The sequence below is a fragment of the Bos mutus genome, chromosome 5, assembly GCF_027580195.1.
Source record: "Bos mutus isolate GX-2022 chromosome 5, NWIPB_WYAK_1.1, whole genome shotgun sequence".
NCBI classification, from domain to species: Eukaryota; Metazoa; Chordata; class Mammalia; order Artiodactyla; family Bovidae; genus Bos; species Bos mutus.
In genome coordinates, this window is record NC_091621.1 from 4,634,369 (window position 1) to 4,659,675 (window position 25,307).

The window sequence follows — 25,307 nt, forward strand, 5'->3', positions numbered from 1 at the left end:
TTACATTCAGCCATAGACTGACAGACACTAAGAAGTATAAACAATGAGTCTTAACAATGAGACAAAAAAAGATTCAAGAAGGAATTTTCATTTGAAAGTCCCTGAAATTTTAAGGAGTCTGAATATAGTATACCCTGTATCTATTCCTAAGGAAATAAGAAAAAAAGAAAAAGAAAAGGACAGGGCAGTGAAGCGCCGGGGAAAACACTGCATTTCAGAGTTGGGCAGCCCTGTGTTCAATCAGAGCTTTACAACTGACCAGCTCTGTGGCCAGGAACAAGTTACTCAATCTCTCTGAGCCTCAGTTTCCTCACCTGTGAAAGAAAGGGACAAGATCAACCTTGGAGAAATGTTGTGAAGAGTCAATGAGATAGCGTATTAGAAATGCAGGGACGGTACCAACCACTAGGTGCTCAATATATGAGCAAGATGAACACCACAGATGTGATTATCACACATGGGTAATAAGATCATTCAAAGCAAGGATTCCACAGCTGAAGAATCTCAACCTGCCAAAGCTGAACACAACTCTTAAGGATATTTACAACCCATTTTACAGATGAAGAAAGTGTGACTTGAGAAATTGTCAACTTTCCCAAAGTTAGAAAATAAGGAACTTGCTATATGCAAACCAGTTTCCTCCCCTTCCCTTTCCAATACTATTACATGAAATTTAATTCTCTATGTGGCTGTATTCACACACACACACACACACACACACACACACACACAAAGGAGGGAGAAGAATTTGCCTCAATGGCAAAAAGTACTGTAGACTCCTCTTTCCTCTGGGATCACAGCTAGAGTCCTTATGATCTTACTGTATACATCACTTCCTTAGGGAAGCTGCAGCAGAGTTAGCTAACCAACCACCAAAGGTCCATTTCCCTTTCTACAGTGTGGATGTGTGGCTGGGAAATGTGATTTCACACAGCAATCACATTGCCTAGAACCACTTCAATCTACGTGGGGCCACAGGACTAGGCATAGTCAGTGGAATATGTCACTTCTGGGCTGAGGTGGTTAAACATTTAATATGCCTTCCTCAGGGCTTCCCAGGTGGCTCAGTGGGTTCAATCCTTGGGTTGGGAAGATCACCTAGAGAAGGGAATGGCTACCCACTCCAGTAATCTTGCCTGGAAAATCCCATGGACAAAAGAGCCTGGTGGGCTACAGTTCATGGGGTCACACTGAGCGACTAAGCAGCAGCAGCATGCCTTCCTCGTGATCTCTTCCCCATTCACCAGCTGAGTGTAAAGGACTCCAAAGACCTGGGTGGAGCCAAGGAGAGAAGGAGACTGGATCCCTGTATGGTGCTTGAAAGGCTGCCTGACCAAGAATCCCTGACTCAGACTGTGGTGTGAGTGAGAAACAAACTTTTAGTATTTAAATCACTAAGAATTCAAGGTTTACATGTCAAAGCAGCCCCAATACCCTACCTAATCAAGGCTTCCTGTATCCTTGCCGAGATTAGGTGCCTCTGCTGGGGGCCCTATTAATCCTCTCTATTTCCCCTCCCACAGCGCTTTATCACAACTGTAATTCCTTGTTCAGGGTTGTCTCCCCATTAAATTGTAAACTCCCTGGGGTCAGAGATCATATCTGCCCCTTTCATCACTGCATCTCTAGGGCCCAGCACTGCCAACTAACACCCTCATTTGCTCATTCTATGTGAAAGTTCCACGCACACAATAAATGATTGACCCCTTGCTTAGTCAGTTTTTTCCCTAGGGTTAAGGGTTCCTTTGGGAGACCAGTTACTATTCTGTGCCCCTCAATTCCCACATTTCCCTTCTGAATGCACTCAAAGGTACCTTAAGAAAATGCAAGCAGCCAGCACTAACCTCAGCACCTCCACGATGTTGCTGGTCGCCTTCAGCTCTCGGATGTCGTCGTCTCGCACGGGGGCGCACAGCTTTCCCATGGTACTGATGACGTAGTTGGCCAGGCCTTGGATGTCAACAGCACTGTGCTCAGCCTGCTGCCTAATGAGGTCTGTGTCTAAAACTTCACAAATCTGGTTGCGAAGCCTGTTGCCACCAGGAGTCAGGAAAGAGAGGAGAATCTGCACAGGGAGAATGAACAACATCATTACATGAAGAAAGGCTGTCATTTTTTAAATTTCAGTGTCTAGATGAATACTGCCCTCAGTATTTGAATGCCCTGGATATCATGGAAGTTTGCCCCGACTTGGTGGTGGATCAGAGAAGCATGACAGGGTCCTGTCCTAAAAAGAAAGCTCTATCTTCTGAATGAAAGCCTTCCCCTCCCTCCTGTGGGAAGTTACTAACACCATCATAATGAAAATAACTGGTAGGGAAGCAATAGTATTGAAAGAATTTTAAAAAGTTTACAGAGAAATCATGCAAAGAAAGAAAAAGTTGCAGATCAGGGATCCAAAAGAACCTTTTAAAGAAGGGCAAATAGTAACACCCCCAAGGGCCCCATTAGTATAATACAGTATATTTATATGTGAAATATATATTATGGGCTTCCCAGATGGCACTAGCGGTGAAGAACCCTCCTGACAATGCAGGGAATGTAAGAGACAGGGATTTGACCCTGAGTTGGAAAGATCCCTAGAGGGAGGCATGGCAACCCACTTCTGCATTCTTGCCTGGATAATCTCGTGGACAGAGGAGCCTGGTGGACTACAGTCCATAAGGTTGTAAAGAGTAGGACACAACTAAAGCAACTTAGCATGCATGCACACACATTATATATTATGCGAGCAACCTATTCACGACACAGCAGACACTGTACTTATACACACAGCATGTGGGTAGGAGCATGATCTCTGAGCAGGAGTGCCTCAGTTCAAATACCTTCTGCCCCTCAAAGCTGTGTGACCTTGGATGAGTCAGGGAACTCAGTTTCTTTATATAAAATAGTAACAGGCATAACTACCTCATAGCATTATGGTAAGGAATAAATGAATACTCTAGTGCTTAGCACAGAGCAAGTGTCTTGTGAAATGTTAGCTATGACTGTCATTTGATTTAATTCTTGCAACTACTCAGGAGACTCTGGCTTCCCTTGTGTCTCAGATGGTGAAGACTCTGCCTGCAAGGCAAGAAACCTGAGTTCGATCCCTGGGTTGGGAAGATCCCCTGGAGAAGGGAAAGGCTATCCACTCCAGTATTCTGGCCTAGAAAATTCCACGGGCTGTATAGTTCATGGGGTCGCAAAGAGTCCGACACGACTGAGCGACTTTCACTTTACTCGCTCAGGAGACTGAGACTTAGGAGAAAGCAGAAGCAGATCACTAAAGCTGACCTATCTAACCTGGGCTCTGTGCTCTGAAGTACCACAGCCGCCGCCGTACCAGCTAAGCACGGGCCTGTGTTCCTGTCGTGGGCCTGTTTCCCCGTCTCCATCCTCCTCTCAGAGATGCAGGCAAAAACTCTTTCAGTGATTGAACTGGCTCAGTGTTTCAAAAGAAGCCTCCAATACTCTTTAGAGAGCAGAAAAACAGCCTCTGGGGTGGGGTGGAGTCAGAGGATTACTAACGAATACAGACAACATCAACTTGCCTCTCTGATTTCTTCAAACAGTTTGATGGCGTGTTCATACTCGGGAGGCTCAGCATTCAGTTCTGATTCCAAGACATCCCAGAAGGCCTGATGGACAATGTGCCTCACTCGACCAGCCAAGCTATGGGAATGAAATGAATCACTTTTTTTTTTACATAAGCACTATTTTTCCTAATTATAAAAGAAATATGCACATTGTAGAAATCTTAGGAAATGCAGAAAAACAGAGAATAAAAACTGCTCATAATTCTATTATTAATCTTTTGACATATTTGACATATTTCAATGAATGGTCTTAACACAATTTTTTTAGTAGTGGTCTGTACAATAGTATATACTTATTTCATTGAATATTCTGTCTTAAGTGTCTCCCCTAAATTTTTTTTTAATTTAAATTTTTTTATTTTAATTGGAGGCTAATTACTTTACAATATTGTATTGGTTTTGCCACACATCAACATGAATCCACCACGAATGTACACGTGTTCCCCATCCTGAACCCCCTTCCCACCTCCCTCCCCGTACCATCCCTCTGGGTCATCCCAGTGCACCAGCCCCAAGCATCCTATATCCTGCATCGAACCTGGACTGGCGATTAGTATGAAAACATTTTTAAAATATGACAATAATATTTAAATAGTGACCACCACATCCTTTGCTGGGTTTTAGCTCCTCCCACTTCTGCTCAGTTATTTTTTGCAGCTTTCCTTAAGTTCATCATGAGCCCATATTGGCTGAGCAGACATAATTATCCCCTAAATTTTTTAAGTGCTTCCTTCCTATAGCTTTCAACAAGTTCATAAAATTCTGTCCTAGGACTTCCCTGGTGGCACAGTGGATAAGAATCTGCCTGTCAAGGCAGCAGACACAGGTTTGATCCCTGGTCTGGGAAGATTCCACATGCCATGGAGCAACTAAGCCTGGAGCCACAACTATTGACCTTGTGTGCCACAACTACTGAAGCCTGCATCTAGAGCTTATGCTCCACAATGAGAAGCCCACGCACGGCAACTAGAGAATGCCCATGTAAAAGCAACACCTGGTGCAGCCAAAAACAAAAATAAATAAAATTCTGTCCTAAGGAGATACCTTATTTCACCCATCCACCTTTTTTTTTTTTTTTTTTAATACTTTGGCCCCACTGCACAGTATGTGGGATGTTAATTCCCAGACCAGGAATCAAACCTGTGACTCCTGCATTGGCAGCAGAATCTCAACCACCAGACCACCAGGGAAGTTCCCGCAGCTAGTCTTCTACACAGGTCTTCAGACCTGGTCTAGGTTTTTAGGATGAGGTGCCCAAGTTGTTCTTTCCTTAATAGCGGATGTTTCGTGGCATGGAACAGAACAGATTGGCCCCAAGGAGACATGCATTTGAATGCCTGCCAGCTCCAGCTTAGATGTCCCATTTAAAGTTGGCCAGACCACACTGCTGAAATAGGAGCCTTCCTAGGAAAGCTTCACAATAGAATAGGTGGCCACCTTGCTTTATCCTGTCAATGTCAATGCCCCAAAATAGGTGCACGTTAAAATACACATCCCTACTGAACTCCTATACCATTTTGAAACTGCTTTTAGAAAAGCACATATTTCCCTGAACTGTAATCACTTCAAGTTTCTACCCCTCACGGGGCTATGCACCTCTCTCAGACAGAGGCCACTTCTTCTAGGTACCTGCGACCATGCCTAGCGTAGTGCTTGGTATTTACTGAAGGTTTACTGAATGCATGGTGAATGAATTGATAATTTGACAGTTAAGCATGTCACTTAAATTTTCTTTTTAAAGCTCAAATAGCTAAAATATACAATAATGTTAGATATAAAAACTAGCTTTCTGAGAAGCGTGACTTAAAACTGTTTTTGTAACTGCAAATACTATACTCTACTGAGCCACTTTAAATGTTAAAACTTAGTCTAGTTGCCTGAGTAGATTTATTCAACATAAATGCCATTCCCAATGTCTGAAACGCTGTCAAGCAATTAAAGAACAATTAGAAAGGCAAACATTGCAGGAATGGATGTTTGCTCTTGACTTTACAAGCCTCAGGTACTTGGCTTGAATGGACCAAGCAGGAATGAGCTAACACAACTTTATAGCCCCTTGAAGGATGTCAGAGTTTACGTTTTCCAAACTTCTTAGATTTCTAATTTTGGGTGGGTAGTGATGAGCTCAATCAAATCATTTATAAGCATTCCTACCCAGTATCAGAAATCTGACTTATTTTACCAAGGGTTTCTCCCTAAGAAAATACTTGGTAAAATATGAGAGTCAGCCATTTTTTAAACAGTAAAGGAGACAGTGCTTTGAGAGCAATTGCCTGTCTCCTCATTTATCACAAGTAATAAAGGATGATGCTTTGATGAAAAAAAAAAATAGTATCAACTTGGCCACTGTGGAGAGTCATCTGAAAAATCAACAGCTAATGCTATGCTATTTCACTTTTAAACAAAGGTAATGTGTCCTGATCCTGTGTGCTGTTTCTCTTGCTCACATTTTCTAGCCATGGCAGAAAATGAAGAGAAGGGGAATTCCTATCTCCCACAGTATCAAAATACCCATGTGCAAGGCACTTACATGCCCAGGAGCATGCATTCAGAGTGAGTATTGTAGAGAACGTGAGGCTCAGATACAGTCTCAGCAGAGCCAGGATTCAAACCCTAAGGTCTGTCTGATTCTAAAGGGCCCTCATTCAGTCTGTATTTGCAACTTATGAATTTAAAGCAAATATTCCCAATTTGTCTTTTGCTGCACTTCATAAATCATACTCATTTTAAATTTAAAAATTCATTTTTATTAGTCAATAAATGTTTATTCAAAATTCAATATGTGGTAGGCCCTGTTTCAGGCACTGGGGTGTTTCAAAAAGAATCTGCTCTCAAAAAGCTTATATGTTGGCAGAGACAGAAAGACAAAAAACACATCGACTGTGAGTAAGACAATTTCAGAGCCATGAGGAAGGCAGAGGAAGACCATGTGGTCCACAGTGATGAAGAGGGTGCCCATTTGATGGGGCAGTAGAAGAAAGCTTCTCTAAGACAGTGAGTGACCTTAGAGCCAAGACACGAATGGGGAAAAGAAAGCAGCTGGTAAAGACCTATGGGAAACACATTAAAAAAGAAGGAAGACGGAAAAAATCCTCGGGATAGGATCAAGCTGGTATGCCGCAGGATCAGCAAAGAAGCCAGTGTGGCTGAAGTAAGCAGAAAGGAAGGAATAAGAGGCATGGTTGGTGAAGGAGGGCCTTGCTAGTCATACTATAGAGTTGGAATATTTATTCTAAGTGTGATAGAACCACTGAAGGGTTTTAAGCAGAACCACGATTTAATCTGATTTACCCTCTAGAAAGATCACTGTGGCTGACTGTGTATGTGGAGGATGGACTTCCAGGAGCTAAGGATGAAGACTGGGAAATCAGCAAGGGTAGAAAGAATCCAGGTCAGAGATGATGGTGACTTGGCCTGGGGGTAGAGCAGCAGAGCTGGTAAAAAGGATCGTAGTGAAATGCGGTCACCATAGAAAACCAAACAGATACACCTACTTTGGCCAGTAATCTTAAAAAGTATTCATGATTATTATGAACAACATCCCCAGGAGGAGAACTATGACCCATATTTTTAAACAGGAAAATTACTATATTTACTCTTTTCCTGCTTTAAAACAAAAACTTGCTGAATGGAATCAAATATTATATGTTGTCTTCACTGATGGAGAGAATGCCTCCTGATTTATAAATGGCACTGTGAGCTTTCAGATTCAGTGTGGTTATCCATGGGCCTATTTTGCCTCTAAAGCTTATTTGCCTGCAGTCATGGCTGCAAGCCTTTTCTTCTCTTTGTCCCAGGGACTTGTGAACCACCAAAACTGGAAAGACTGAGGTGGGGTATAAGGACATGGCTCTAACTAGAGATCCCTTGGGCATGACGTTAACCAGGGGTACCTATGCTGTCGTGATTCCTACCTCCAGAGGCTTCTAGATAGACTCATCACTCTGGCAGCTCAGCTGCATTCATTTGTCTTTTACAACCTGAATATCAGTTTTTAATAAGTCAGGCTGAAAATATTTCTTGAGCATGTACTATGTGTCAGGCACTCTGCTGGGCAATAAGAACAGAGCAAACAATATAGACATAGTTTCTCCATTAACAGGGCTTTGGGTCCAGTGGAAAAGACAGACATCGAGCCTAAAATTATAAGACACCTTAACAATTATAAGACACCTTAACAGAGGGAGAGGGGGCTACAGGAGTCTTTAGAAGGTAATTTCATGTAATCTAGTGGGCTCAGGAATGTCAGGAAAAGCTTCGCTCAGGAAGTGACATATAAACTGAATTCTAAAACTCTGTGAGTGACATATACCCTAAAAGAATGGTTTTAAAAACAAATAAAAGACCTTGTTAGAGAACTAAATATAGTAAGTCCCCTATATATGAATGAGTTCCATTCTGAGAGCACATCCATAAGTCTGATTTGTTCGCATGGCAGCCTGCTCCAGTATTCTTGCCTGGAGAATCCCATGGACAGAGGAGCCTGGTGGGCTATAGTCCATGAGACTGCAAAGAGTCAGACATGACTGAAGCGACTTAGCATGCCTGCACCAACAAAGTTAGACTAGGTACCCAACTCACACAATTGGCTATAGTGTACTAGAGTACTATATTGTAATAGTTTTATAATACTTTGCACACAAGTAACACACAAAAAACAAGCACACACAAAAAAGAAAACATTTTTAATCTTACAGTATTGTACCTTTAAAAGTACAGTAGCACAGTCCAACAGCTGGCATACAGGGGCACATTCGTATCTTTGAAAGTCTGCAACTTGAAGGTTCACATGTAGGGGCTTACTGTACTGTTAACTCCCAGTAGACATTATACGAGACTGTCTAGGAATCAGTGTGAATATTTGGGTTTGCAGAACACACACATACACACACACAGAGTCTGCAGCACAGTTCATGCACAACAGATGCCTCCAGGTTACCTGCTCTCGGGGAGGGCATCCTGTTTCAGTTGAAAGTTCTCATTTACAGCTATCTCGTGAGCAAGAGTCATGTTTGACAAGTTCCTTGCTGCAGCCATCACTTCATCAAATGTCACAACCCTGGGAGGGCTCGTTGCTGAAAAGAAAACAAAAACCAGTTAATGCTATGGAAGAGGAGTTGCCAACTAGTGACACGTTCTGATGCACACAAGATTTAAGCTACTCCAGAGTATTATTTTCAAGGTTTTACAAGTAAGAAGAATGAATACTAAAGCGGGTAGATTTCCATGCTTGATACTTACGGCTTCAAAAATTTTTAAATTCCTTTGATAGCTTCAGTTACTGTATTGATAATAAACTGTCAAATGTTTCTTAGAAATTTTTTATTAATATAGGCTATTACAAGTTACTTTTAAAAATTAAATCACTTCATTTTTCAGCACATACTACTATCTGCATCTATTACATGTACTCTACAGGAAATTGATGACTACTTTTTATACTGTAATTCATAACATTAATTTAAACATTAATTTAATATGAACTAACTGATTTTTTAAAACTATAATATCTAAAAGTATATGCAATATAGCACAATTCTAAGTTTTGCTAATTGGTGGTTACCATTTGACCTCACTGAAGCATAACTTAACCTGCTCGAAGGACTGTCCTGAAGTGATTAAACAAGATAATTTAAGTAAGGAACATGGCAAAAATTCCATAAACGCAGATAATTAAAATAAACCTGATAAGTTGATCATCTACTTCTCAGTAGGAAATAGGGAGTAAAGAATTATTTCAGTTATTTGAAAAAGATTATTCAAAAATTACTCTAGTAAGTCATGTCTTTTTGAAATTATTCCTGGAACTCTCAGCTTCTGTTAATTAAAAACCATTGCCTTAAATAATGCTGACTGCCACCAATGCTTTGCTATCTAAAATAATTTCAGAAATAAGAAGCAGACAAGGAGACGGTGGAGAAGAGGGAGATGGAGGAGGAAGAAGAGGAGGAGGAATGAATGGAAGGAATGGTGGTACACAATTAGTAAAATCCTTTTTCAGGACGCTCAGGTGCCTTGCTGGAGACGTCAACCCCGTATATAGTATAAAGAATGAGAAAAAGCACTGAAAGCTGGGTGGCTGCTAACAAATTCTTTTGCCAATTCTCTTCCCCATTAACATTCTCCTTGAAAATGTCTGTACCCTTTAGTCCAGGAATCTAATTATATACAAAGGAATTCCTCGAAAGGCTTTATGCACTGCAATGTTCATAATGCACTATTTGTAAAGCAAAAAAAGAAAAGGAAATGAACTAAATACCCAATGATAAACAGAAGTTAAATAAACTGATGGTACATTCACTTGATAAAGTAAGTCCATGGGGTTGCTGAGGGTTGGACACGACTGAGCGACTTCACTTTCACTTTTCACTTTCCTGCATTGGAGAAGGAAATGGCAACCCACTCCAGTGTTCTTGCCTGGAGAATCCCAGGGACGGGAGAGCCTGGTGGGCTGCTGTCTATGGGGTCGCACAGAGCCGGACATGAATGAAGTGACTTAGCAGCTTAGCAATCATAAAAATGTTTAAAAATACATTATCATGAGTAAATGTTTTAGTTATAATAGTAAGCAAAAAGAGTACATGTGCACATGTATGTCTATGTGAAGAATGAAAATACAACAAAACACTGTCACAGCTGTCATCTTTGAGTGACATTGCTGCTGCTGCTGCTAAGTCCCGTCAGTCGTGTCCGACTCTGTGCGACCCCAGAGATGGCAGCCCACCAGGCTCCCCCATCCCCGGGATTCTCCAGGCAAGAACACTGGAGTGGGTTGCCATTTCCTTCTCTGATGCATGAAAGTGAAAAGTGAAAACGAAGTCGCGCGGTCGTGTCCGACTCTTCGCGACCCCATGGACTGCAGCCTACCAGGGCAATATTTTCTTTTCTATCTACTTTTCCATGTTTTAAAAAATGAGAATGTACTAACTTAAATACAGATGAACAAGCTTTTTCCAAAGGGGGCATTTGATCATATTAAATGTTAGTTGCGTCTCTCTGCATTTGCACTGACAACTTAAGAGGTTATATTTCCTATATAAAATGTCAATTAAAAAGCTAAAAAAATAAATAAATAAAAGACAAATACACTGCTTTGCACATCTCTAGCGTCCACACACAAAAAAGGAAAAAGACGTCTCCATGGCCATCTTTTAACTCTCACATCCCTAGTGTAGTAATTCTCCTCATGGGCACCCCTTTTCTGGGGTGATTTGCACAACAGTTTTTGAAATCAGCAGGAAACCCATTAGATTATTTCACTTCCTGCCTGACCCTTGAATTGGGGCAAGTTTCCTTCCATGTAAATCAGAAAGGACTGATTTGAATTCTTCCTTGAATGTGACTCAAAAAAATATCTTGGGGAGTAGTTTTCCACCAAGTAAGAGAGAAGACAGGGTGGGGTTGGAAGACCTGATTTATAGTCAAACCAAAGATCAGAGACAGTGACGAAAATAAAAACAGACAGACTGTAAACTTCAGTTCAGTTCAGTTGCTTAGTCCTATCTGACTCTGAGACCCTATGGCCTCATAGGGAAGCATGCCAGGCTTCCCTGTCCATCATCAACTCCCAGAGCTTACTCAAACTCATGTCCATTGAGTCAGTGATGCCATCCAACCATCTCATCCTCTGTCATCCCCTTCTCCTGCTGCCTTCAATCTTGCCCAGCATCAGGGTCTTTTCCAATGAGTCTCTTCTTCACATTAGATGGCCAAAGTATTGGAGTTTCAGTTTCAGCATCAGCCCTTCCAATGAATATACAGGACTGATTTCCTTTAGGATTGACTGGTTTGATATCCTTGCAGTTCAAGGGACTCTCAAGAGTCTTCTCCAACACCACAGTTCAAAATCATCAATTCTTTGGTGCTCAGCTTTCTTTATGGTCCAACTCTCACATCCATACATGACTACTGAAAAAACCATAGCTTTCACTAGATGGACCTTTGTTGGCAAAGTAATGTCTCTGCTTTTTAATATTCAGTGGCTATTTATTGCTGAGAGTGTGTACAAGACAGCTGGGATGCCCTTCCAGTGACATTCCAGTATGTCTAGAAAGGAAGGGAAGTCAGGACTTTGCTCTCACTCAAACATGCATCTAGAGACTTCCCTGGTGGTCCAGTGGGTAAGACTCCATGCTCCCAATGCAGGGGGCCTGGGTTCAATCCCAGGCCAGGTCAGGGAACTAGATCCCACATGCCACAACTAAGAGTGCACATGCTGCAACTAAAAATAGGGCCTGCAGGCTGCAACTGAGACCTGGCCAAGCCAGATAAATAAATAAATATTTTTTAAAATATTGATTAAAAGAAAAAACAAACATGTGTGTCTAGAACCATGCACAGTACCCCCCAGGCTGTGCTCCCTGTCGGCTTACAGGCAGGAGAGCTGGATTTGCTGGAGGAGTCACTTGTGAAGCTCTGCCTGGAGCACTCATAGTCACTGAGAGAAGCCATGCTCTCAGAAAACCGGGAAGAGTCGGAATCACTTGGCTGGTCCTCGCTCACACACTGCTTCTCACCATTGAAGGGCATTTTGTGTCGCGGGAGTGTGGGTAGAGACAGCACCTGCACAGACAAACAGACCCTGCGTCAGCCTTCCGCGGTGCTTCCACCAGTGATGCCCGTGCCTCTCCCAGCATAGACAGCCACGTCCTCTGTGTCACAGCCCTGGAAAGGCCCCCAGCAGATGACCTTCTTCCTCCTGTGGCACCCAGGCCAGCCTGTCACTAGGCCTGCAAGACTGCCTTCAGAAAGGGACTTCAGAGGCACAGGTATGAGCTCCCACGGGACACACTCAGTGTGAACATGGAGCAGCTCCCAGCAAGAACAGATCCAAGAACAGATCCTTAAACAGAGCACATACCCTCTCCTCTGAGGGCTGCTGAAGCGTGGGAGGGTAAGGGGTAAGTGTTAAGAGTGTGGGGCTCCAGGTTAGAAGCTGGTTCTGTCTTTTGCCAGGTGACCTTGGAGAAGTCACTCAACTTCTTCCCTCCAGAGTAAAGCTGGGCTGAAAAACTTACCTCATGGGGTTGCTTGAAGATGAAACAGGATTCATCTTATTAAAGTGCTTAGCACAGCATTCACATGTTAGCTATTACTATTCCTCTGTCTTTGTTTTACATAAAATATTTTTGAAATCAGTCTCTTTAGTTGTCGTGAGTCTCCTGGAGAAAGAGGAGCTACTAAGTAACAGCTCTGGCTGGCAAGTCTATAGGTTTTCCTCATCCAGTTTGTGGCAGTGTGGCCACAAACTGCCACACTATACAGCATAAGGCCCAATCTTTGGTTTGTACTTGATAATTTACCAAGTACTCACAGCCACCCAATGAACAAGCAGGCACAAAGATGCTGGTTCACAGGCTGGGGGAGAACAGGCTCTGGGAGACTTGCTGTGCCACAAAGCCAGTCCCTGGACTCCACATCCAGGGCTGTTTCTGGGACCTCAGATTGCTTTCCAGGGCAGGGCAGGGCAGTGGGCCCAGTCACTCCCTGGAAAGGAGACCTGGGGTATGCAGGATGCTCAGGCCAGAACCCAGGATCCTCAGCCACGCCTGTGAAGGAGCTGGCCCTGATACATGAGTGTGTGCTAGTTGACACTGAGGGGAAACCCAGGCGCGAGGAGAAAGGCACCTCAAATCCTGAATAGATAGTAATGACAGTAAGAGTTCATCGAGTGTCTTTAAACCTGAACCAGCAATGAGGTTCTCTGAGGTTTTAAAACTGTCGGAACATGAAACCACAACTACCCATAGAATGCCTGGAAATGCCTGAAGTTCCTTCAGTCAGTCAGTTCAGTCACTCAGTCGTGTCTGACTCTTTGTTACCCCATGAATCCCAGCATGCCAGGCCTCCCTGTCCATCACCAACTCCCAGAGTTTACTCAAACTCATGTCCATTGAGTCGGTGATGCCATCCAGCCATCTCATCCTCTGTCGTCCCCTTCTCCTCCTGCCCCCAATCCCACCCAGCATCAGGGTCTTTTCCAATGAGTCAACTCTTCGCATGAGGTGGCCAAAGTACTGGAGTTTCAGCTTTAGCATCATTCCTTCCAATGAACACCCAGGACTGATCTCCTTTAGAATGGACTGGTTGGATCTCCTTGCAGTCCATGGGACTCTCAAGAGTCTTCCCCAACATCACAGTTCAAAAGCATCAATTCTTTGGCGCTCAGCTTTCTTCACAGTCCAACTCTCACATCACACGACCACTGAAAAAACCATAGCCTTCACTAGACGGACCTTTGTTGGCAAAGTAATGTCTCTGCTTTTTAATATGCTATCTAGGTTGGTCATAACTTTCCTTCCAAGGAGTAAGCGTCTTTTAACTTCATGGCTGCAATCACCATCTGCAGTGATTTTGGAGCCCCCAAAAATAAAGTCTGACACTGCTTCCACTCTTTCCCCATCTATTTTCCATGAAGTGATGAGACCAGATGCCATGATCTTTGTTTTCTGAATGTTGAGCTTTAAGCCAACTTTTTCACTTTCACTTTCATCAAGAGGCTTTTTAGTTCCTCTTTACTTTGTGCCATAAGGGTGGTATCATCTGCATATCTGAGGTTATTGATATTTCTCCCAGCAATCTTGATTCCAGCTTGTGCTTCTTCCAGCCCAGCATTTCTCATGATGTACTCTGCATAGAAGTTAAATAGGCAGGGTGACAATATACAGCCTTGACGTACTCCTTTTCCTATTTGGAACCAGTCTGTTGTTCCATGTCCAGTTCTAACTGTTGCTTCCTGATCTGCATACAGGTTTCTCAAGAAGCAGGTCAGGTGGTCTGGTATTCCCATCTCTTTCAGAATTTTCCACAGTTTATTGTGATCCACACAGTCAAAGGCTTTGGCATAGTCAATAAAGCAGAAATAGATGTTTTTCTGGAACTCTCTTGCTTTTTCGATGATCCAGCGGATATTGGCAATTTGATCTCTGGTTCCTCTGCCTTTTCTAAAACCAGTTTGAACATCTGGAAGTTCACGGTTCACATATTGCTGAAGCCTGGCTTGGAGAATTTTGAGCATTACTTTACTAGTGTGTGAGATAAGTGCAATTGTGTGGTAGTTTGAGCATTCTTTGGCATTGCCTTTCTTTGGAATTGGAGTGAAAACTGACCTTTTCCAGTCCTGGAGCCACTGCTGAGTTTTCCAAATGTGCTGGCATATTGAGTGCAGCACTTTCACAGCATCATCTTTCAGAATTTGAAATAGCTCAACTGGAATTCCATCACCTCCACTAGCTTTGTTCGTAGTGATGCTTTCTAAGGCCCACTTGACTTCACATTCCAGGATGTCTGGCTCTAGGTGAGTGATCACACCATCGTGATTACCTGGGTCATGAAGATCTTTTTTGTATAGTTCTTCTATGTATTCTTGCCACCTCTTCTTAATATCTTCTGCTTCTGTTAGGTCCATACCATTTCTGTCTTTTATCGAATGGTCCCTTTCAAATGTATTAAGCGCCTACTGTGCACCAGCCCAGGGAAAAGTAACAGTGAACAAAATATGCAAGGCCATCCTCTCGTGGCTCTAAAGTCCAGTTACCTAAAGCTGTGTGTCAGATGCTGGAGGACAAGGAAGGGGACACCAAGGCACTGCTGAGGAAGCACCAGAAAGGAGAGGCAGGCTGGGGACCAAGTAGAGGGATTGAGCCTTTGCTGAGAGAAACAGGGCTATTTTTTTTATCCTTTGGGTGATGACAGAAATGGATGGGCCTAAGAGGGACTTACTGAAGGTCAGAAGTCAAGGGCACTTGCCCTTGGCCTCACGCAAGCAGTCTCTACAGTCGTGCCACTTGTAGAAATGCACCCTTGCTCAGCCCTCCACTTTTGCAAACAGAAAATCACCAACTCAGAGGCTGCCTCTGCAGACTGATGGGGAAGGAGTGGGTGGTGCTGGAGCTGCCAGGAAGCTTCCCCATAGAGACACTACTCCCAGAGTCCCAAAACCAAACATCTTGGACACAGGGTACGAAAGGTCTGACCCCTGGCATTCTCAGTGGTGGGCTTACCTACTTTACCCCAGGCAAACTAGCCTTGCACTTTAACTCCCATCTGATAGAAGGACGTGTGGGTGTGGCTGGGGCTAGAGGAAGAAGAAAATGGTCCACTCTAATCTTTTCAATTCCACCAATCCCCAAGTCCCAAAATGCAGTGCTTGCCCTTCCCTCTGGCTTTCTCTCTTTGCCACTATTTTACTTCTCATGGGTGGCATTTCTCGAAAATGCTGGTTTTCAAGGAAAGGAAACCAGGTAAGCCCTCCCTCTACGCCCGGCCAGAGCTAAGGGCATTCTTCTGTGTCCACCTGCAGCACATCTCCGGTATCTGCCCAATAGTACTTAGACTCTGATAGCTATTTTCCTCCCCTGGCTACTTCTGACTCCCCTTACTAAGGCAGGAACTGTCTCGCCCACCATCAGTGTCAAGTGTGTGTGACAAGCATTCATTCGGTGTCAGCTGAATCGGAATCCCCGAATCCCATCTGGTACAATTGCAACCAGAACATTTGCAAACTGATATTCCACATTTACAGACCTGCTGCTGCACAGGTTAAGGCCTGGAACAAAGAACCTACCACCTCTACCTGCCTCATGAGGCTTAGGACTCAATATTCCCTGGTCCTGTCATACTCTTAAACTAGAATACCTTAAGCTCTGCTTCCACTTTATTATTTCTTTCATTCATTCAACTGTGACAACTGTGCCATGATGCTCTGAGATCATTTCTCTTCACTTTGGCTATTTTTCTAGGTAAAAGTGAATAAAAGCTTTTCATCCATTGGAATTTATGAACTAGGTTAATAGCTAAAACTGTCCATTTCATTTTTATACTCCAGCTGAATGGCACACCTCATAGGTTTCTTAATTGTGTTTAACGAGGCAGCTAAGTACAAAGATTTTTAAAAAATGAAAAGCTCCAGGTTGGGAGGTAGAAGTGCCAGGTGTGAGGCCTGACTCTGCTGTTGATTTGCTGCATGACTTCACCCACAATGCATCTGCTCTCTTCACCTCATTTTTCTGAGGGGGTTGGACCAGCTATCAGGTGCCTTTTATGAGGAACTGCTAAAATGCTATATAAACCCAGAGTTCTGTGAAGCATCACATCACTAGAAGTTCTGAGAAATCAAATGTTTCATGGCAGACATGCTCAATAACATGCAACTATGCTTTCTTCCAGGCTCCCCAGCTGGATCAGTGGGTAAAGAATCTGCCTGCAATGCAGGAGACGCAGGAACCAAACGTTCAATCCCTGGGTTGGGAAGATATCCTAGAGGAGGGAACGGCAACCCACTCCAGTATTCTTGCCTGGAAAATCCCATGAACAGAGGAGCCTGGTGGGCTACAGTCCACAGGGTGGCAAAAAGTTGGACACAACTGAAGTGATTGAGCATAGCACATACACAGCTTGCTTTCTTCCAACAATTCACTGGAAGTAGAGTTTCTGGCATAGGGGATGTAAATAAAATGTAAAAGGGTCAAAATGTTCAGAAATCCTGTTTAATTGGTAGAAGCCTCTACAAGACAACTGGGTTTTCATGGATCTGAGCAGAAACTTCTTTGAGGCCAAAAGAAATGGCCTGCATTCTCAAATTAATAATACCTAACTCATAGGGTTGGTGAGAGATTTCATTCAGGCAGTGTATATTGGAACAATGTCTGATACAGAGTAAACAGGATACAGATGTTTGCTGTTGTTAGTATTATTTGCTTCGGTAGTTGTTATTATCATCATTTTAGGCATTAGAAACTCTGGAGGGAAGAACAGTTTCATTCCATGGTGATAAAAGCATGTTCTCCTACAGATAACAAAGACTGGGAGTTGACCTAGGGCAGAACTCTTGCATTTGTTTGAAATACAAAAATCAAAAGCAAATGGCGCATCATGGTATAATCTTCTGCAAGTTCCTTCATACTTGCTCTTACCTTTCTTGGTCTCAGGTGTCCACATAGGTCACCTGGGGACAAAGCTACTTGACTCAAAAGCATTAAGGGTAAGTAGACTGCCTTTAAAGCTGTTTTGGATTCTCTCTTAGAATAGTGACAACAAAAGCAGGTTGTTTCTTTAAGAAATGTAATGCTTCTAATACCGACAAACTAGATCTACTTAACCTTCATGAGTGCAACTCACAAACTAACTGGACAACTTTCCGGAAGCACCACGTCTCATCCCACATGGGAGGATTTACTCAATGGCCAAAGGTAAGGTCAATGTGAAGAGAGGAGGTAACACCAAAACAAAGCCTCCAGCACTATGGTGTATCACTATTCAAAGAGAATAATCACATTTTTCATTGTACTGTTCCACATTTTATAATAATAAAGGCAGTATAATCATTCCTTCCAAGGTCAATGACTGGGAGGCATGAGGCACTTAAATATTTATTGGGGAATGAATAGCTATATGACCACTGGCATTTTAGAGAAGAGGGAACAAGTTACAGAGACCTGAAGGGGCTCATCCTGCATTTCACCACATATAAGGGGGAAATCAATTTTTAATTTGCTAGTGATCCTCAGGCTGCGTCCAGATAACTGACTTTACTTTCTTATTTTCTTTCTGCAGCAAAATCTACCTGCAAATGATCCTGCACCGGTTCAGAACTGCAAAGATCCACCAGTCGCCATGCACATGTCACCAAGGCAGTTAGGACACTGGCTCTGGAGCCAGGAGGACTGGATTCTTTATCTCAACTAGTGAGACTTATAGACTGGAGACAGGGAACTTACCCTTGATGAATTGGGGACAGCAGTATTATCAACCTTATAGAATTGTTGTAATTGAAATAGTCTATGTATTTAAACTCCTACTAAGTGCTTGACAGATATGAAATATTATTTTATTCTTATTAGAAATTATGAATTTTTAAAACACGTCAGTGTCATAAAAAACAAAGAAAGGTTGAGGATAATGAAAGGAGACTTGACAACTGAGGGCAGTAGATGATCCCAGACTGTATCCTGTACCAAATTAAAAAATGCTATAACAAACATTATTGCATCAGTTGACAACACAGTTACAGTACTTGAATCTACTGTCTGTATTATAATGTCAAATTTACTGAAGTTGATAAGTATGCTGTGATTATGCATTGAGGAATAAAGCCCTATGATATATGCAACTTTCTCTCCAATGATTCAAATGAGAGAAAAAGAGAAAACAATGAAGCCTATGGAACAAAATGCTAATAGGTGAATATGAGTAAAAGGTAGACAATAGGGAGTAGTTCTTTGTACTGTTCTTGCAACTTTTTCTGTAAGTTTGAAATGACTGCAAAGTAAAAGGTTAGAAGAAGAAGTACTGTACTAAAAGTTCAAGTCTCATTCAGAACAGTCCAGTCTCCCATAGTTTTATTTATTTTAAATAATAAATAGTTTTATTTATCCCATAGATCCCGTAGATCTTGATTGTTCCCACTGCTATGTTAGCTTAGATAGCACTCTATTATAAAGTCTCTTCTAGACAGTCAAACTTTCCCAATGTCCTTTTTGAACAGTGCCTAGTGAATAAAACAAGAAATTGTCCAGAACCCTTCAGAAAAGGCAAAAGAAATCCCTTTTAAGTGTTCTTCTCCAGGTGGGTCCCCTTTTCCTACAAGGTCTCTTGGCAGTGGTTTATAATCCTTCTGTGATTTGGCCTTTGTCCACTTTATTCTGTTACCATTCTCCCCCTAATTCTTCGTATTCTGAACATAATGGCTTTCTTTGGGTCACTCTGACATGCCAAACTTCCTTCTTTGGAGCACTTGTACCTGCTATTCCCTTCCAGTGGGATGTTCTTTTCCCTGATCTCTGTGTGGTTGGAGCCTTGTTGTCATTCAGACTTGAAAGCAAATGTTACAACTTCAAAGTGACCTTCCTTGAGTTTCCTACTCATTCCATTTATTAGTCATTTTAGAGCTTAGATGCTGCCTGGGATAGAGCAAGAGCTCAGTGAGAATCACTGATCAACAAATTAAGTCACACTATTCACAAGACAACTTGGGTTACCTTTCTACTCTGTCTCAGTCACATTGTTTATATTCCCATTATGTGGTCATGGAAAGATAGTCGTCTACAAATCTGTCTCCCCACTAAATGTTAAACTCCTTTCAGGAAGAAGCTATGTCTTCTTCCTCCAATTTCCAGTGCCTATTTCAACCCATTTCCAAAGCACCAATAATTCAAATTAGCAAAGACTCACAGTCCCAGCGCTTAAGGAAACTTGCACATTGTAACTTTCCACCCTCCTAATGCTAAACTGGTAGCAAAAAATAACAATTGGAGGTAACAGTTATTGAGTACTTACTATGACTCAGCCCCTATAATAAGTGCTTAAAATGTTTTATCTTCTTGAATCTTCATTATAACCTTGTTAGCAAAAGAATCATCATTATTCTCTTTTTAGAGGGAAGAACCTGAGGCTCAGAGAGGTTAAATAATTTGCTCTAGGGTTCACAGCAGTGGCAGAGGCACAACTCTAATCCAGGCAGTGGATCCCTAAAGCTTGTGCTCTTTACCACTCTAGGATGCCTACAGAAAATGCGGAGAACTGTTCATTCTTTCCACTCCCATGCTGCTGAACTGATCTATCCATCACCACATGGAGCCTTGCACATGTGATAACCAGCTGACTTTCCCCCCAGGGTGTCTGCTCAAGTGCCATACCACGAAGGGCATCACTGAAAGAGTTCATTGACCAAAATTATTCTCACCTACCGCACTACAGTGACTGAAAATCCTCCATCAGGGAGCCTTTCTTTATGAACTGCAAAATCCCTCTGTAAAACTCAAATATTATCAAAGGGGTTAATTGCTTATAGCTAGCATGAGTCAGAAGCATTTTGAAGTGAATTACTCAGATTATCCAGCAGGGCCCTGAGGAATGGAACCCAGCCAATTAAGGTTAAGTCATGAAAAAGAGAAAATTTCAAGAAACATCTAGCAGGTATCATCCTTCAAGACCCAATCAAGGTCAGGTGCAAGGACAAGCATTCATATATCTGTCGTAAAGGGTAGGGAGTCACAGGAGTCAGGTTGGACTTTGAAGAAAACCCTGCAGATGATATGGGAAATCTTCATCTTCTGCAAAGTGCTGCTTTAGAACCACTCCTAAACAATTAGCAGTGCTAAAGAGTTATCCACACGCAGCAAAGCAAAAACCATAGAGCAGAGAGGTAGATGCCTGTTTCATTCAGCTACAGAATACTGGTCTTCATCAAATTAGAGCCAACAAAGGGCTAGATAAAGGCCAACAAAGCCAATCATTGTTTTAAAAAAGCAAATGTTCATGCCACCCATAACATTACAGCATCAGGGAAAGATTTCTAGGCACTGTGCACACTTGAAAACACTTCTCCCACCTCTGGTGGACCTGTTTTAGTACCTGTTTCCTCCTTTGGGCCCTCAACCCTCCACAAAAGGGCACTGAAGCTGCTTCATACACGACTGGGTATCTTCAGCCCTGGGTTACTTTAAGTCAGGCAACCTCCAGGGGCTGCCAGGATGATAGATGAAATCCCCGGAGGCAAGAGGAAAAGGCAGGCTGGGCACCCCTAAAGTGGGAACCACTGCCATAGCCTCATTAAATTTGGCAGGTTGGACAGAGCAAAGTTTTTGACTGGGCTGGAGACCATGGGACCACGGGGATCTTGGGGCCCAAGGGGCCCACTGGGGACAAAGACAGCTTCTCTAGTTTCTTCAACGTCAAAGTAACAGGATAACCATCCAAGATGATGTTTCCCAAGACTTAGTCGCTTGACGACCTCTCTTCACGTCTGTTTCCACATCTCAATCCTCACCTGTGCTCTAGCAAACACTTCTCTTTATCTGGACGAGATTTTTGTATTTAAATAGATTTGCTTTGAAAGGAAACTTTCTATCACTGTGAAATCGCTCGGTTTAACAGAACAGTTTTCCTTAACACTAATGAAAACACTTAACCATGTTCGTCCACGTGCCACCCCAAACCATCGCTGTGACCTGGAGTGGCACCATCCAAAGTAGCAGCCTTGGGAAGCACAAACCACCCCGGAGGGCCTCAGGGGTTCGAACCCGGGCTTGACCCGCATGTCCCGCCTCCTCCGGGTAACTGAGGGTACCATCTCGGGAACGCATCTGCACAACCCTCGCCCACGTCCCGTGGGCGCCCCTCCCCTTCAGCAGCACGTTTCCTGTCAAAACAAACCCTTGGGGGAGGGGACAGCGGAGGCCGAGGCGAGTACCGAGGAAACCCCGGCAACAAACCCCAAACACACGATCGGAGCCCCTCCTGGGCCTGACCGCGGCTCGGTTCACCCACAGCCGGGCCAGCGGTCGCGGGCTACAAGGTGCCCCCTCCCGGAGCCCGGATGGTGGGAAGCCGCTCGTGGCGCCGTCGCTGGCAAGGGCCCAGCGGGAGGTAAACAGAGGCCAAGCAGCCACGACCCCGGCCCCTCCAGGGCCCGAAGCCCGCGGCCGCCCCAACACCCGCCGCGGCCACTCGGTGCCCTCGCCCCGCTCCCACGCGGGACGGCGGTTCGAGGTCAAACAAGGAATATGGGGAGGGGGGTGGGGAAGCGAGAAGCCGGGCTCTACCGCCCCTGGCCGCGGGTCCCAGGACGCAGCTCCGAGATGAAGTGGGGGAGGCCGACGGGCAGCTACTGTGGTGACGCGTCCCCCTCTGCCAATCTGGCCCGTCACCTCAGAGCCCGCGACCCCTTCCCCGGGGATGGTACACACCGGCTCCGGCACGAAGACAGGCGGAGGAGAAAGACGACTGAAGGATTCCTCGTCAGGGGTCTTTGAGTGTTCCCTCGCCCAGGACCACACAAACACCTTGGAAACTCACAAGTCCAATAACCCTCAGCCTCCCCGACCCCCCCCACGCGGTATTTAAAGGGCCAGGAGGGACTCTAGAGAGGCAGCCACGGAGTGGCCACCACGTAAGCGGAGAGCGGGGGGAAAACCGCATCAAGGAGAGGGGTAAACCTAGGGCACTTCAGCTTTGATGTCAGAGTTCTGACAGATCTGACCCTTATAGAAAGCATCAGCCTCAACTTCGAATGAAAGAGAGCCAGGAGAGCTTGGATTGGGGGTATTTTGGATGCCAGAGGGAACGGTTCCCCGCCGTGGGCTGCGAGTGGTGCAGTCCGTGTACTGCTAGGGGCGGGGAGAGGAGTGTTTACGGAACTGGGGCAGCCGTGCCTCCCAAGCGCCTGGTGTTGGAGGCGGGGCCTGTTGGGGCTCTGGGGGCGGGGCCAGTCGGGGCGCTGGGGAACTGAGCGGAGCCGGGATTCTGGGGGCGGGGCGGAGCCGCCCGCGGACAGTCCCGTGAAGCCCTGGATTGACCCCACTGGTCTACAGGGCCCCACACCATCGTGAGCAATGCAGCAAGCTGCCTGGCTGCAGGTGGAACTTTTACGACCCAAACACCCCTCATCTAGACCAGGCGATCCAAATTAAGTTCCCACTATCACACGGTCTACACGGAGACAATCTAACCCTCTACTGGGCAAGTGCATTCCCACGCACGTCAGCAACCAAATTGTCACCTATGTTTGTGTCTGCACCTCCACAGAAACAGGAATCCAGATTTGCATATGACTGGACAGGACGATTAGCTCCTGGGAGTCACACCCACCCACGCTCTCTGAAGACGTAAACTTCGTATGCGAGCAAAAGATAAAGCATCTAACTTCCCCTAGGGTTCTTGGCAACACCTATCTCCGAGAAAAGTTTCAGAAGTTTCGACAGTGGTTAATGTAAATAAGCAGTCCCAGAGGAGCTCTGTGCGGTCAGGCCTACAGTTCTGCTCTGTTGTGGGTGTGCTTCCGAGTCTACACCCTTCCCCCAGCTGCACACAGGAAAACTGCATCTTCTGCCAGGTGTAAATTGGGGGTTATTTGAGAGATAGTTTCATGCAAGAATGTAAGTGACTTGTATAGCCTCAAGTACTTCTATTTAGTGCTGAAATCATGTCTGGTTTGGTGGAGGGAAAATTGGTTCTATTAGTAGGAGAAAAAAAAACAGGCAACATTTTAAAGGAGGATGGAGGGGGTGGGGTGCAAAAAATAAATAAATAAAGGAGGATGGACCTAGATGGAATCATTCAGTGTTAAAAAATGGCCCTATCTTGGGTTCAAACCTTCCCTCTGACATTTACTACTATGATATCTTGGTCAGTGAGAAAATATTATCTAACTGGGCTATTGTGAAGATGGAATGAGATAAAGCATGTGAAATGCTTAGGGTTGTACACAGTAAGCACTCAATCAGTGCTAGATGCTGAAACTATTTGGCAAACCACTCTGAACAACCTTAGCTGGTGATCTGAATAAATTTGTATTGTGTCTCCTAATGCCACTCTTTCCTCTCTTCTAAAATACACAACTTGGTACAAATCAAGAGATTAAAGAGAAAATGCTGTTGCCACCCTGGTAATTTCCTATGAACCTAGCTTATGCCGTTTGTTGGAATCAGAAGTCAGGTTGACAGAAGCCTCTAATTTCAATTCTTGCCAAATAACCACCACCACACAACTGCCATCACCACCCTAGAGACTCCACAACAGAAAGAGTAACTAAAAATATCCCCCAAACTTCTGGACACTGTGACAATGACACATGGCAGCTTTGCTTTCTTTGTTAGCTTTGCAGGAGCTTGTTAAGTATTGTTTTGCCATATTACATAATGTGAAGCAGGTAAGCATGAGTCAAGAGAGTTGTTCAATCTACCTGGGTCACCAGCCGCCTGATCCTGGGCATGGCATGTATTTTAAAGCTCAAATATATGATTCTCAAAGCCACAAGGAAGCAATTTTTGTCAAAACAGATGAGTCAAGTTTCAGCATCTGCTGGGGTGAGAACTTTGAGACATAAAAGGTAGGGTAGCATCAGAGACCCATGCCAGAGAGAAAAATCTCCTGGAAAAATAATCTTCTATTACATCAACATTAAATAACTTGCTACCTGGAAACCTCTTGGTCAGTGAACCTCTTGGTCAGGAAACGTCCTGACCAATTGCCCTTAGACTGGCTTGTATATAAAAGCACTTTGGAGAAATATAGTCCTGTAAAATATTAGGCAGCTTCCTTAAAATAAAACAGAGAGCCTTGTATCATATTCTTACCCAAAGAGTCCAGGCAGTCATAAAATAAAATCCTCCTTGCACAGATTAGTTCATGACCTTCCGAAAAAGAAAAAAAAATCTGAAAAGGCAACCTCTTTAGTAAGTAAAACAATTAGCTGTTTATGTGAAGAAGACATATTATCATACTTAATTTTTTTAACTTTTCTTTTTTGAAGCACTTCGAGAACTCATGGTAATGCAGTTTGCTTTCCCTGTAAATTACACAATAGATTGAATTTGATATTGCCTTTGGCAGATGACTCAGGGCAGATCGACATTTTTACTCGGCAAAAAAATTTAAAGACTTCTTTTGACACATCTTAAATCTGAGTTTTAAGTTACAGTGAATCCTTGAATAAATCAGAAGATCCAAAAATGTAATTTTAATGTGGATTTCCAACCTCTTAGCAGCTTAACGTTTATAGTGGGGTTGCATCGTGTGCTGATCTCAGTTCAGTTCAGTCACTCAGTCATGTCCAACTCTGCAACCCCATGGGCTGCAGCACACAAAGCTTTCCTGTCCATCACCAACTCCAGGAAGCTACTTAAACTCATGTCCATCGCGTAGGTGAGGCCATCCAACCATCTCATCCTCTGTCTTCCCCTTCTCCTGCCTTAAATCTTTCCCAGCAACAACGTAATGCAAATTCAACCT

The 25,307-nt window shown here is 43.8% G+C and overlaps 1 protein-coding gene across 2 annotated transcripts in view; it reads right to left on the reverse strand.

Moving 5' to 3' along the window:
* TCP11L2 (t-complex 11 like 2) overlaps positions 1-22,423 on the reverse strand; it is a 40,818-nt gene extending 18,395 nt beyond the window's left edge. Inside the window, exons 1-5 of one of the 2 annotated variants that reach the window (XM_005893683.2) lie at positions 22,265-22,421; positions 11,951-12,140; positions 8,518-8,653; positions 3,534-3,654; positions 1,845-2,065 (exon numbers count right to left, since the gene is read on the reverse strand). In XM_005893683.2, the coding sequence (XP_005893745.1) occupies positions 1,845-2,065; positions 3,534-3,654; positions 8,518-8,653; positions 11,951-12,107 (635 nt within the window). In that variant the 5' untranslated portion in view covers positions 12,108-12,140; positions 22,265-22,421. Of the gene's footprint in view, positions 1-1,844; positions 2,066-3,533; positions 3,655-8,517; positions 8,654-11,950; positions 12,141-22,264 lie in introns of both variants that reach the window. The other variant, XM_070370222.1, reaches the window with a different exon arrangement.
* Positions 22,424-25,307: the final 2,884 nt, after the last annotated feature.